This window comes from Melozone crissalis, unplaced genomic scaffold (genome assembly GCF_028551555.1).
Source record: "Melozone crissalis strain CALT ecotype California unplaced genomic scaffold, PUWL_Pcris_2 ptg000034l_1, whole genome shotgun sequence".
Lineage (NCBI taxonomy): Eukaryota > Metazoa > Chordata > Aves > Passeriformes > Passerellidae > Melozone > Melozone crissalis.
The window spans coordinates 13,964,990-13,978,816 of record NW_026535812.1 but is presented as its reverse complement, the minus strand read 5'-3'; the positions used below and the strand labels follow the sequence as shown (position 1 = coordinate 13,978,816).

General features: G+C 37.2%; 2 protein-coding genes across 3 annotated transcripts in view; both read right to left on the bottom strand.

Annotated features, from left to right (window-relative positions):
* XXYLT1 (xyloside xylosyltransferase 1) overlaps window positions 1–3,133 on the bottom strand; it is a 40,288-nt gene extending 37,155 nt beyond the window's left edge. Inside the window, exon 1 of the mRNA XM_054283062.1 lies at window positions 3,092–3,133. Within this exon, the coding sequence (XP_054139037.1) occupies window positions 3,092–3,133 (42 nt within the window). The remainder of the gene's footprint in view (window positions 1–3,091) is intronic.
* Window positions 1–13,827, bottom strand: part of ACAP2 (ArfGAP with coiled-coil, ankyrin repeat and PH domains 2) — a 63,465-nt gene that overhangs the window by 4,660 nt on the left and 44,978 nt on the right. Inside the window, exons 11-23 of one of the 2 annotated variants that reach the window (XM_054283058.1) lie at window positions 13,052–13,103; window positions 11,683–11,783; window positions 10,342–10,447; window positions 9,705–9,913; window positions 9,418–9,487; window positions 8,095–8,189; window positions 6,622–6,806; window positions 6,184–6,288; window positions 5,706–5,798; window positions 4,310–4,497; window positions 3,872–3,981; window positions 3,396–3,506; window positions 3,092–3,153 (exon numbers count right to left, since the gene is read on the bottom strand). In XM_054283058.1, coding sequence (XP_054139033.1) covers window positions 3,092–3,153; window positions 3,396–3,506; window positions 3,872–3,981; window positions 4,310–4,497; window positions 5,706–5,798; window positions 6,184–6,288; window positions 6,622–6,806; window positions 8,095–8,189; window positions 9,418–9,487; window positions 9,705–9,913; window positions 10,342–10,447; window positions 11,683–11,783; window positions 13,052–13,103 — 1,487 coding nt within the window. The remainder of the gene's footprint in view (window positions 1–3,091; window positions 3,154–3,395; window positions 3,507–3,871; window positions 3,982–4,309; window positions 4,498–5,705; window positions 5,799–6,183; window positions 6,289–6,621; window positions 6,807–8,094; window positions 8,190–9,417; window positions 9,488–9,704; window positions 9,914–10,341; window positions 10,448–11,682; window positions 11,784–13,051; window positions 13,104–13,827) is intronic. The other variant, XM_054283059.1, reaches the window with a different exon arrangement.

The following is a 13,827-nucleotide window of genomic DNA, read 5'->3' as shown; positions in this document are numbered from 1 at the left end:
TTTCATCTAATGGAGCATTTTGGGCCTTGAGCTCAATTTCTGGTTTAAAACACTAACCATACCCTTTCGTCTTCAAAAGGAATCTAATGCATCAAACATTGGGTTGGGTCAGGAGCTATGTAGCCATCCAAATTTGAGAGTCTTCCCAATACAGATGGCCACACAGGACACAAGATCCCAGCACTACTGTTTCTTGCTGACAGCTTGATTTATAGCACGACAAAGAAATCAACCCCAAATCTCTCTCATCGTGTACGTCAAATATGAACATGTTTTTTTTCTAACATGATTGTGGAAGAAAAGAATGTTTTTGTGCTTAAAAGTTTGCACTACTGGGAAAAGTTAGATTGTGTTTTTTTCCAATTTTTTAATACACATTTGCAATATTAAAGCTATCATTCTTTTGGAGATGAGACTCCATTCTTTTAAAAACACTTTCACAAATAATAACTGACCTTCCAGAAATATTTAACAGGCCAGTAACACAATTCTTCCCAGACTTTAAAAGATGAATACATTCAATACTGCTGTACTAGGAAAAGTCAGTTCTAGAGAAATTCCCTTTTGGTTTTCAGATTTAATTTCAAGTATAGTGTCCCTGCCCATGGCAGGGGGGTTGGAACTAGATGATTTTTAAGGTCCCTTCCAACCCAAACCGTTCAGTGATTCTGTGTTCTAGAGATGAAGCAGGCACAGGACAGGTTTTATTGTAACAGCTTGTGAGAACTTCTTGCTCTGGGAGACCAGCACAGAATGGAGCTGTAACATTCACCAAAAGAATAGCTATGAAGGGCAAAAGCAGAATTAGGCTTCTGTGATAAAAGCAATTATGCTTTCAATACAGAAGTGGGTTCCACTGGTGAATGAGAACTGCAGTTCAAGTTGCCACACTTGGTTCTTTCAAATTAACTTGAAAGAAGGAAAAGCTATTTTTGAAAGATACATCGTGGCTCTGGCTTTGTCTCTATTACATAACAAAAATATTAGATACAAAAATAGACTAAAATAAAGTGCCCCTTTAGTTTGTACGTTGCATTAATATGCGTAATACTGTAAACTTTATAATTATTTTAAATTTCTACTTTAAAACTGAATTCTGGAAGTTCCCTTTCCAAGCAATGTTTTCCCTAAAGTGCAGATTATATGTACAAAAATACTGTAACACTGCTTTACCATTTCACACCAGAGTAACTCAAAAGGCACACATCATACATTCAAGAAAAGGTAGGAAGAAAAAGTAGCAATGCTAATATCAAAGAGTTAGCAAGACATACTGTAGCACCAGGAGATGAGCACTCAAGTATTATACAGAAACAGCACTACTGTGCATATGGCTTCTACCACCAGAAATAACTTCTTAAAGCTGGTTGCAGCTAGTTCCCATTCCAGGAATGCTTTGGAAGACCAACTGTACCTTGCAAAGCAATATATTCATTCTCTCATTAGCTCAAACCAGCCATATATATTTAAATTATAAATTTTGATGCCATTAGCTACATGAGCAGTTGTTTATCAGCTGCATTGCTAGAGCTGAGAAATAGGCAGTTGGCTTCACTCTGGTGACAGCAAACTCATACAATGATATTTACCCTCACACAGCTACCAGCAAATATACAATTGTCTTGAAAATCCCTATTTACTTCTAGAATCATAATTTTGGAACACTGGAGTTCTAAAGTAAGGGCAGTGCAGATAATTTAACATGTATAAGGAGTGAAAAAGACCTGCATCCCTTAAAACCACAGAAAGCTGTGACACCTTTTGACAGCAGACAGGTTCTGTGCTTACACTGACACAACCCTTCTACAGCAGACAAAAACATTCAAAACACAAATATTGAATCCAACTTTTAAAAGAAACTGCACCAAGTACCAGAGTGAAGGGGGCAGAGCTGTGCTATCCAAAGACACAGTAAGTTCTCTGGCTGGGACACTGCTCCAGCTTGTGACATTAATTTCAGAAGTTATTCTAATGAAAGCCTCCCCCTGACTTTGGGCAAGCTCTGCCTGTTGTGGCAAATCTACTCTTCACTGTCAATCTCACCTTAGCAGCTGTAAAGTGTCTGGATCAGATTGCATCAGCTGCAGTCTCTAGATTCTACTGCTCCAATCTGGTAACATCCCCCCTGCCCAATTCCTCAGTGGAAAGCACATAAGGGCTTTATAGGAGTCAACTGAGAGTACTCAGCAGTCAACCTGAAAAATAAGGTTCACCTCTCACTTCTGCCAGGAACAGCAGGGTGTTTTTAGCTGTCTAACTTCATAATCAAGTGTGCCTTCATTATTGGTACTTGCATGATATTAAATTACCTTCCTATGGAAGCAAATATCAGAACACGGTGTAAATTAGGTCTGAGTGCCTGAGAATAAAGTTGCACATATGCATTAAATATAATTTGTTACTTTTCTGCTGGAGTTGGCTCAAGTATCTGCCAGCTTCTACTTGTTTTTTAACCAAACAGAAAGAAACTCTGCATACAAAAATACATACTTAAGAATGACTGCTTTGTTTCTTTTTAGTATCTTAACAAATAAAAATATTTAAAAATAAAATTTAAGGAAATAATACTTTCCTATTTTTGTCTGGAGGCAGTTTGAAATATTTGATGTACATTTTGTACATTGGTGTGCAAGGGTTTTTTTCTTAAAAAAAGAAAAAGTGGACCATTCCACAGGAAGGAGAATGGTGTCCTGGAATAAGATGAACTCTTCAACAGTCTCTAAGCAAGCTGAGTCAGAAAGCTGCTACTAAATAATGTCAGGTAAATCCTAACATGACACAAATGTCAATGGAACAGCAGTAGGAGAAAACTGTGGACAACTACCAGCAAAATAGGGTGTCATGGCTGTAGTATATACACTGCTATAATGATGCTCTTTAAACAGTCTCCTTTTAGGTTCCCTAAGCACTCTGACAACGTCACACCACTGAATTTCAATGAAGCTTTAGAATGTGTTCATTTATAAAAAACACTATTGTATGAAGCAATCTTAAATTTCCCTCAGACACTAAGAATCTAATTGTAAACTGATAAACTCCTGTATACACTTCTTATACTGCATTTCAGTGTGGTTATTAGAGGAGTATTGACCTGGCTGCCCATAGAGTCCTTCTGATTCACGCATTTCTTCATTCATCCTTGCTAAACGCAACCTGCCGTGCAGAAAACAAAAGGAACAATGTCACCTTTAAAGCACAAAAAACTATAATGCAAGACCTACAATGCTCTCCTGAATCTCACATCAAAGAGGTCATCTATAGATCGAGTATTTTGATTTTTCTTTTGTTCCCTCCTGTTTTTATGTACAGGAATTTTGACATTTATTTTATTTTTAACTTGAAACAGAATAGCAAAATTTAAGTTATCTAGTCAGAAAACAGAATGTACAACTTACAGTGTTACAATATCTGCATTTGCAGCTTCCACTGCTATACTCAATGGATCTTTCCCATCTTCATCAGTGGCATGCTGGTTTGCTCCTCGTTTTAGGAATAAGCACACTTGTCTGGTTAGAAAAAAAATATAGACAATATTGGAAAAAAGCTAATAAAGCGAGGCTAGATACAATGTATTTAGCTTAAATCATCAAAAGTCTCATATATATCAAAATAGTGCAGTTCATCTAGAACATATTAACAGACTAGTAAGCCAACCATTTATTTAATCCACATTAGAAAACATGTGTGTTTTGCTAGTGGATGAGACTGCTAAATCAAAATAGTATTTCCTTTCTCACAGCCAGAGCTTAAGAAAAACTCTTATCATCTGAAATAGTATTAAAATATCAGAATATGTGGGGCAATGAAGAAGCTTCCCATGAACAACTAGAGTAAAGGCTGGCCATGTACAAATAGTGGGGCAGGGAGTTACCCAGTGTGTCCTAGAACTGTGGCATGGTGCAGGGGCCCCCTTCCTTTCATGTCTCGGATGTTCACATTGGCCCCATTCTGCAGCAAAAATTCACAAGTAACCAAGGAACCCTACAGAATGAAAACAAAGAAACAACTCAGCACCAGATCTCTAGAATCAAACCAAACCTCTTCTGCCTTCCCACCATTGAGCCACCCAGCAAAGCAAACTAAAGGGAGTTGCTTTCAACTTTAAACACTACTAGACATAGAATTCCAAACAAAAACATTAACAAGAAAAAATATTTCAGAAACAACTCTAAAAGAACACTGTAAGCATAACTTCAACATCATATTATCATTTATTAGGGAAGCAAGCAGCTCAGAAAGAACAGTGACACAGAAATATCATTATTTCCCTTGCTCTCCTCCCCCATCAGCAGGGCTGTATATCACATACCCCTCTCACTGCCTGAATGAGTGGTGTTGCTTTGTTTTCTTCCACGTTGACCCAGTTTACTTCAGCTCCATGAGCCAATGCTTCTGCCATGTGAGGAAGATTTTTTTCAAAGGCAGCTTGATACAACTGCAATCCTGGACTATGCTGCTTGGAGTCACAGAACACTGGAGACTCTTGCTTGTCTCCTTCTGAAAAGAAAAAAAAATTGCTTACCCAATTCCTGTTTTAACAAGGTACCTCTTGGAATTCTGAACAAAACATCATTTCTCTGGCAATAGGTAGCTCAGCTTTTGCACAATGCTATGTACTGTTGCCCCATTCTGCCAGGGGAATTCACAGATGCCTTTAGCTCCAGTATTCAGGCACAGTCTCTTCACAGAACTATTATTGCACAGAAAACATTCTCTCCACATTACTGGCACAGTATATAAGTATATACTTCAATCTACATATTCCATGTAATTTCTAAAAAATTAAGGTTTGGAATGTGTTTTACTGTAAACCGCAAGATATGAATAAAACTCATTTTCTGCAAAGATGTAGTCATACAAATATATCTTTATCTCAAACACCTGAGTTTGAGGCATATACTGTTCTGACCTAATTTTTGTTAACAGATACCACTGTCATTTACCAATTACTTGCTGTGGCTATAATCCTTTGGACTAAATCAAAGTCTCTTTCTCTTAATCTCAGTAATGATTATATGGAGTGAAGTCAGAGAGATAAAGATGTTGCTACATAGAAACTTTTGTGAGTTACAGCATCATAAATATTTCTACAACATAATCAAAAAAGATCCAAGCTCCATGCTGCCTGTCTGCAATAACACCTGTGAACTACTGGATACCTTAAGAGAGTGCTTTCATATAGAAGAATAGGTCTGCTTTATAAAGAAATGTTTTGGAAATTTTGAGAAGCCATACTCAATATATCTGTCAGAACAGCATGCTAAAATTAGCAAATAATTTCATTCATCAACTTATACAACTTCTGAGTTGAAGGAACGATGTTTAAAGACTTGGTCAATTCCACAAAAATAAGAAACAGAAAAATTAAGCAAGAATGCACAAATAGCACATAAAAGCCTACTATCTGTTACTCAAGAGGAATTCTATCTCAGTGGATTTATTTATTTATAAAAGGATCATGCATTTGGGATCAACCTCATCTGTCTGGAAAAAACCATAGTTCTTTGAACCCATTTAGAAGGATTAAATGTCATTTTTAGTAGCAAGCCCAAAAGAAAGATGGCTCAGGCAAATTTTATCCTTGTCAAAAGCATTTCAACCAGGATAGCAGATGTGAATTGCATCACCAACACTGATCATTTTTAGAAAAAGAAACTGCTGCCAAGTGATTAAATTTTCATCTTACAGGGCAAAGCCTAACACACCTGGTTCATACAAACTGTTGGCTGATATAGTAGAGGCAAGGTGTTCTCTGCTGTCATCAGTGCTTGGCTGGATCCCACTGTCACTGCTTCGCACTGTTTTGGGGAGAAACTGCAATTACTATGCAGAGCTGAAGCTACCTGCTCCTCACAGATACCATGATAATAAAGCAAGCTCTTATACTTGGTCCTGAACATAATTTTAAAAAAATGGCTTGTTCTTGTTCAATATTCTTAATGCATCCACAGAAAAATACGAAGTCACATTTTGTAACCATAACATTTACAATACTGATAAAAAATGTCAAAGATAACTAGAAATGAAAAAAAAAATCAGGATAAGTAAAAAAGCTTAAATTATTTCATGAAAATACTAAGCAATGCAGCAGCCTGGAGACAACAGATTGAAGCAGGGAGATGGCCACAACACACAATGGACCACTAGTGCAAACAGTGAACACGCCACAGCTGTAGTACTTACTACTACGGAGTTTTGAAGAGGTATCAAAGTAGGAGAAGAGTGAATCAAGCTCATCGGGACAGAACAGAGACTCCCGCCTCGCCTCGTCGCTACTTACAGCCACCGCTGGGCCATGCAGGTTAGCAAAGCACAAAGCAGGCAGTGAGGAAGGGACAGGGCAGGAGAGAACGTTATTGGAAAAACCAAGAGGATGAAAATACCGAGGAGAGAAGGTGGTTAATATGACTCTGAGTTCTAAGCATCCCCATTCCAATCCTTCCCCGTGTAAAAAAGCACATCTCTGAAGAAGTAGTTTCTTCCCTGCACTCTACACTAGGCTACAACCCATTAAAAAAACAGATTCCATAGTCTGCACGAGGCAGAAGTCAATTAATATAAAAATATGTTACCTTAAAAAGAATATGAGTAATACAGCTAAGGAGAGAAGTGTGTAAATACCTTTGTGGGATGCTGCACCTTGTTCCCCTGCCAAAAGGGATTTTTCAGGGCCACTGTGCCTTTTCTCTTCCTGACTTGGAGGCAAAACTTTTGTTCCAGGCTCAGGCAGAGGTACTGATGCAGCTTGCTTCTCTACAAACTTTCTTTCCACATATTTTGCTCTGATGTATGCCTCCTTCTCCTGCCTGTCATATACAAAATTCCTGGAGTTAGTAAGCTAATATTTTAGTATTTTCATGTATTAAAAGAATGTCTACTTTGTACTAAAGTCAGTAACCAAAACTGTAGCTTGGCATTGCACATAAGACACACCCATAGCACATTGTCAGAAAGATGCAAAGCACACTGTCACTTTCTGGATTCATGATTAAATTTTGCATAAGGCTCAAAAGAAAGTAATTTTGTTAAGTTCACAAACATGTATTTACTTTCAGACAGAGACTTTGGAAAGTGGTATGTGGAAGAAATAAGCATTAGTTACTCTATGTTACCTGTATTAAAGCTTTATACAAGTTTACATTGTTAATAACCTACTAATAAACATTTATTTAGTTTCTTACATAAATACAAATTGCAGCATCTGTTACAGGAACATTAAGATTACACAAGAAAACAATAACAAACCCTAGGTAGGCACAGCCATCAGTTCCATATCACATACTGAAGTATTTTTCCTTGTAACCTGAGGTTATCAGCTTAAAACACAACAGCAGTTGTGCCAAACTGATAAAAGGAGCTGTAATTATTGCATTGGAACTGCTGAAAAGCAGTTACCACTAGAAGGAATATCTAGCAAATCTCCTACTTTGTTTACATTATCATCACTGTCTCCAAGTGGCCAACACTTCACAAAATGCAGTTTTCTATACTATAAAACTACTGGGCAGCAAGCAGCATAGAACTGGAAAGGTAGTAAAAAAGCAAGTTTTAAGAGCCTATACAAAAGCAAAAAGCATTGGGAATCTACCTTCAAACACAGATTAGCATCAGAGAAATAGAAGACAGCAGTAAAATGATTTGAAGGCTGCTGTAAAGCAGCAGAGCTCATGTACAATGTAGGTAGGAAGATGAGAACATTCTGAGGAACAGGGAACAAAAGTCAAATGGAAGAACAAAGTCACTGTAAACAAAAGGAACAGCCACAGGCTCCTTCCAGGAGCACTCACACACCAAGGACAGCTGGCTGAGCTGGTGCCCAGCAGAGAGGAAACAAAATCCACATGTCCACAGTGATGCTCTAGAGCTGTCATGAAAGGAGGGAGCGAGATCACAAAAAGAACAAATGAACAGCAGAAGCAGAAGGGACCAACAGAAGGAGTGCCCAATAAACAGAGAGAGTGAGAAAAGGAGAGATATAGGGAAATGAGTACTTTAAAGGAGTGTAACACAGTTAAGTGGCAGCAGCTTTTACAGGGCAAGGTTAAGGGAAGCAACAAAAAAAGGAAGCAACAAGTACTGCTGGTAAAATACTACCTTTGACTTCCAGATTGTGGCTTCTTTACTCCCATTTTTTCCAGCTTCGCTTCATATATTCTATTTATAACATCATTTCCCAATTCACACATAAGCTATAAAGCAAAATGAAAAAAACTCAAATATAGTTGCAAAAAGCTTTATCTACCTATTCAGCTGTTTTTAACCTCACTCAGCCTATATTTACAACTCAGTGTTTTCACTGCTAAAAGTACACTAGCAGAAATAAGCATGGGTTTATATGATAATAAAGAAACAATCAGTGAATAGAGACCAAATTCTGAGTAAGATAAGAAAAAAATCTAGTCACTCTTAAAGTGCCTGAAAAAACAACCACCAGAATGACACCTGCAGGCCTCATTAACAAAGGTGCTTTTCTACCAGCTTTGACAGGAGCTGTTCTTTGCCCATCAGCAAGAGACAATTCAATCAACCGTATTCCACCTTACCCAAAGGACACAATCTGATACAACTATAGAAAAGGAACAAAGACAAAAGCCTACACAGGAGAATTTAACCCTATTGATTGCAATGAACAGATTTCTTGTTTCTAATACCAGATAGCATATTTAGTTCTGATATTTACATGAATAATAAAAGAGGTACAGCTTTTTTTTTTTTTTTTTTTGAGTGGGCGTGGGGGTTGGTTGGTTGTTTTCTCATGAACATGTTGATAAAAAAAATATTTAACCACAAAGCACATTGTCTTTTGATTGTTCAGAATAGAGAAGCAATTCCTAAGTGCCAGAACATCACAGCTAGAAACAAATGTTTGCATGAGTTATCCACTTGCACACATGCATTCGTGCATGAGTTCCTATTTCAGTATTTCATTGTCATATGACTTTTAAAACCATGGTTCAAGCTAGAAATTTGGCACACAAAAGCAGCTGCATGAGTATTCTCTATAGGCCAGAAGCATCTCACTGTTAAGAGCTGACATTCAAATTTTTGAGTATGATCATGCTTTAGGCTGATATATCACTTCCAAAATTTTCAGCCCACTGAAAGACATTATTGGTTTGTAAACAGATCTGCCTTTTTACATGTTGAAAGTATCAGATGAAACTTGCTACTCAGAGTGCACTTGGGAACCTGAAGGTGTTGTAAGCTGTTCTGAATTGCAAGTTTGTAGCACAAATTACTATGGAGTGTAAGAAAGTATGAATTAAAATAAACCAACACACAAGTATAAACATTTTCTGCTTAAAACTGCAAGACACACTGGGTACAAATGTGTTTCCTGCATTGGACTTTCTGATGCAGAGGCTTTAGAACAACAATCTAAGTACTGAATAGAAACCTGTTTCAAAAATACTGTACCTTTAGGAGTTCAGGTTCCCATGAATCCAACGTTAAAGATCTTACTTTTGAAAAGTGGACTCCCAAGCTCCTAAACAACATGGGAAAAAACATTAATCTGTAACTACATGTTTTATCTCACCTCAGACAGATTTACCATTAATTTATGCAAATAAAGTAGTTACGTTAATTCTATTTACAAACAAGGGTCTCTAATTTTCTTTCAATGTACCTTTGAAGAGGCAAACACCACCCTTGCTAATTAAGGCAATGCACAAATGAAATGCAGCTGTGAGGAGCTCCCCAACCTGTGTATCCCAGAGCACTCGATGCACAGTGTGATTCCCAGGTTGATACTGGCCCAGCGAGGATCTGCCAAACCACAGTCACAGCAGGCAGCATTGCCAGCAATGCACTGCACTCTCTGCAGAGCACTCTCTCCTTTCAGCAGCTTCTCTTTGGTCTCACTCCCAGATTCTAGGCTCCCAGTAGAAGGGGATGATTTCTTTTCCTGTTTCTGAAAGAGAAAAGACACAAACAAACCAATTAAGAGACATGCTAAACTAAAGAAATTAAAGTTCCACAGATACTGACTGTACACTAAAATCCAAGAAAAGTCTCTCCTGCCAAGGCCAAGGCAAGCCACAGAATAAAAAAAAAAGTTTAGGTTTTTAGAAGACATATAAAACTCAATATAAGAATACCCCATGATATTTAATCACCTACAGCGAAATCTCAAGAAAACATACAGACCATAGTAACATTAACATGATGAATGAAAGACATATCAGATATAATTCACAGCCTTCAGAATTTCATTGCCTTTCCACTGGAAGACAAACAATGGATTGTTTCTTTTCTTCTCTCTCATTAAAAGAGGCTTTATGCATTTAAAATTTTCAGGATCTAAAGGGAGGTAGTTGTTTGGTGGATTATTAAACTCACCTCAGATTCATCCCCTTTTTCTCTGTATGCTGTGGCAATACTGGTCTGAACAGCCTTAATCCACGCCTGCCGCAGCTTTTCCGAGTCAGCCTGCAGCATGCAGCTCCTGGGACAAATCACAAAGTGCTCAGAGACAGTGGCCAAGCAGCTGACATCCAACAGCACATTGCTCAGGGGTCTCTTTTTATGGAACAAGTTTCTTGCTATCACAAGTTTAGTAGGCATCATCTAATAAACACATTTATTTTAAGATAACAAAGCAGCTGACCCTTTGTGAGCTGCAAATTCCTTATTTCAAAATTATTTGCAGGTAATGCTAATATAGATAGAGAAATTACTCTTCCAAAATCACTGACAATGGCTTAGTTTCCTATTCCTTTTCTTATTCCAAATTTTTCTTTTTTATATCCTCAAATGCATTTTACACTTGTGACACAAGTCACAGGTATCAGTCCTTGAAAACACACTTTCATTCAATGACATCAAGAGAGTAACTTTAAAGATCTATGACAGAATGAACTACTTTGCTCATCAACAGTAAAAGAAACAGGTCATGAAGTATAAAACTGTTCCAACACTTATGGGTTGAAAAAGCACACCAACACTTATGGGTTGAAAAAGCACAGGCAAACAAGAGCAAAATGCATGTTATAGTGAACTACAACTGGGGATGCAAACATCAGGATGGACAGCAATCTACTCAAAAGAGAAATCTAAGGAGGAGTGGAAAGTGTAGATAACCTCCAGACCTGCAAGCAAGTTGACCTCGTATCAAAAACTTAAATATGGTCACATCTCACAATCACTAACAAGGAATCCATGTCCTGCCCTTGCTGTGGCAGGATGCCAAAATTCCCTAAGTACAGCCAATGCACTGCTAGAGCTGAAAATTAATTTTATTTTTCATTTAGCAGTTTCATTTTTAGTAGTTTCATTACTGCATTCTGAAGTATAATTCAACATGACTGAGACAACAGCTTATTTAAGTGCTTCTCTCTCATTGCACCAATCAGAAACATGGAGAAACTGAGACCTATTTTCTACATTACTAAGCAGCTGATAGTATCAGCTACTACTAAGCCCCAGCAGAGCCCTGCACCACAAGTCATTTATGCAAAAAGCACAAGAATGCATGTTTATTTTAATGCCAAAAGTAAACGAAATACCAGGGACACTTCTCACAGCATCACTTACTCTCAGCCAAAATTTCAGAGAGCAGAATTTTTCAGATACTTTTCCTGTTCTGATCTATCCCAAGAGAAACATTAATCTTACATTTTAAAACAACTACATGTAATTATTTTTATTTTTAAATAAACATACTGCACTGCTTCTCCTTACTTTGTTGGAGAAACCACCTCAAAACAGAATCGTCTCTCTATGTCTTCACAGTGTTTAACTGTGCAGAGCCGCAAGTCCTCAACAACCACCGTGGGATTATCCTACGAGACAAAAGTCAACAAGAGAGTCACAGAGAAAAAATAATATAGTTGATAATAAGAGAATAATTCAATCCTGATTAATCATTGAATTCTATTTGCCTGGTTACACTAATTTTTTCCTTCAAAAATAAAATTTGAACTCAGTGGATTTGGAGATCTACAATCCAATCTACTGAATAATCAGCACCTTAAATTTAAATAACAGTATTCAAACTACAAAGATACTCTAAGAAATGTCATTAACTCACTATTAAATCAGAAACCTTATACTTAAATCAGCAGTACTTTAAGTGACACATAAAAAACCCCAGAAGCTAAATGCAGTAGTTTTGAAAATTTGATTTAATTCATAAGAATTCCATTCTGAGCTATCACCATTTTAAAGGTGCAGTTAAAAAAAAGAGCAATGAGAATTCACAAACACAGAACGCCCAACCAAACATGCTCAAACAAACTCAACTGTGTGTTTTCTTTCCAACCACAGAAATGAAGCTGCTTGATTTGACAGCCTCAGATAGCAAGGAACAGCCTCTGATCCCAGTCTTTTTGCAGTGAAGAAGAATTAATTGCCATAAGCTCCTTCTTTTTTCCCCCACCATCTCCATACAGTCTCTGTTTGTTCCCAACCTGAAGAACAGCTACAGCTCCTTGGTGCAAAAGCAGATTCTAGAACAGTAAACAAAGGAGCAGAGGCCCAAAACCTGACTGAAAAGGCTTCTGTGGCTTGGGGCAGAGCTGAACTTGGTGATTTAACATAAAACAGCTGCACTTCCCACCAGCAACAAGGCAGATACTGACTGCTGAACCACTGTGCATTTTTAATACTAAATACATGTATTTAGCAGCCCTGACTGCTTTGTATCAAGCTTTCATGCTTTTTTCCCCAATTGCTGAATTGGGTGTGTGAATCAGTAAGTAACTGGAGCAGCAAGTTCTGAAACAGTTAAACAACACTGCTCAGAGAACAGCATGGAATATTTGACTGCCAGCAAGTGAGCACAAGCCTTCTGGGACCAACAACTTTTAAAGCTCCAACTAGGTTACAAAACCCACAGCAAATAAAGTATGTGCTTACAATCAGTGCACAGGAATCTCAGAATCTGTCAGTGTAGCTATTAGTCTCATTTTACAAAGGGAGAAGCTAATTTAGAAGAAAGCAGTAAGTTGTTGAAAATCACACAGGATCTTCACATCAGCAGTTTCCCCAATCAATCAGGAAAATCATCACCCAAACCCCAAACTATCCCAAGCCAGTTTTCAACTCCTACCTTAAATTTCTTCTGGTACACAAGTTGGTTATTTTGTATTGAGAACCAGCGCCTATTCAAATGAAGAGACATCCAGAGAAAACATAACTGATTTTACAGTGCTTATGTGATTGACATGTGCTAACATACAGTCTACAAAGAGACTGCATGAAAGAATTCAGCAAAGTAATACTGCAGTCAATTTTGGCAAATATTTCATGACAATAATGAAAAAAGGAAAAGCAGAGACAAAACAGAAAAGAAAGCAAGGTTCAAATAATTTGAGTCATAAACAAACACATTCATGTTATGACAACATTAGTTAAGCTATTACACAAAACACTTTCATTTTAAAGAACATTTCCTTCTGTATTTTAGCAGCAAGTTATGATTTTAAGTAGTTGTTTGATAACACAAATTCAGATAGTTTGAATAACATAAATACTTAAACCCATGTAAACTAATCCTGAAATATTTCTGGGAGTAGAACTAACTTACTAAAGCACAAAAAATGCTTTGGTGTTGCTATCTCATGCAGGTTTAATATCTATCTACATTGGGCATGTCTGAAATAAAAACAGAGCATATAAAAACTAAAAAAAAAAAAAAAAAAAAAAAAAAAAAAAAAAAAAAAAAATTCCAATTAAAACCTTTTAAGTAGGATCCTAAATTAAGCCTCAGCTTTGAAGAAAAATAAAATAAATCAAATGAATGCTTTAATGAAGGCATCCTGTAAAATCCAAAAGATAATATAACGCTTAAAAACTCCTCTGAACTGTATCCTTCCTTGTCAAACT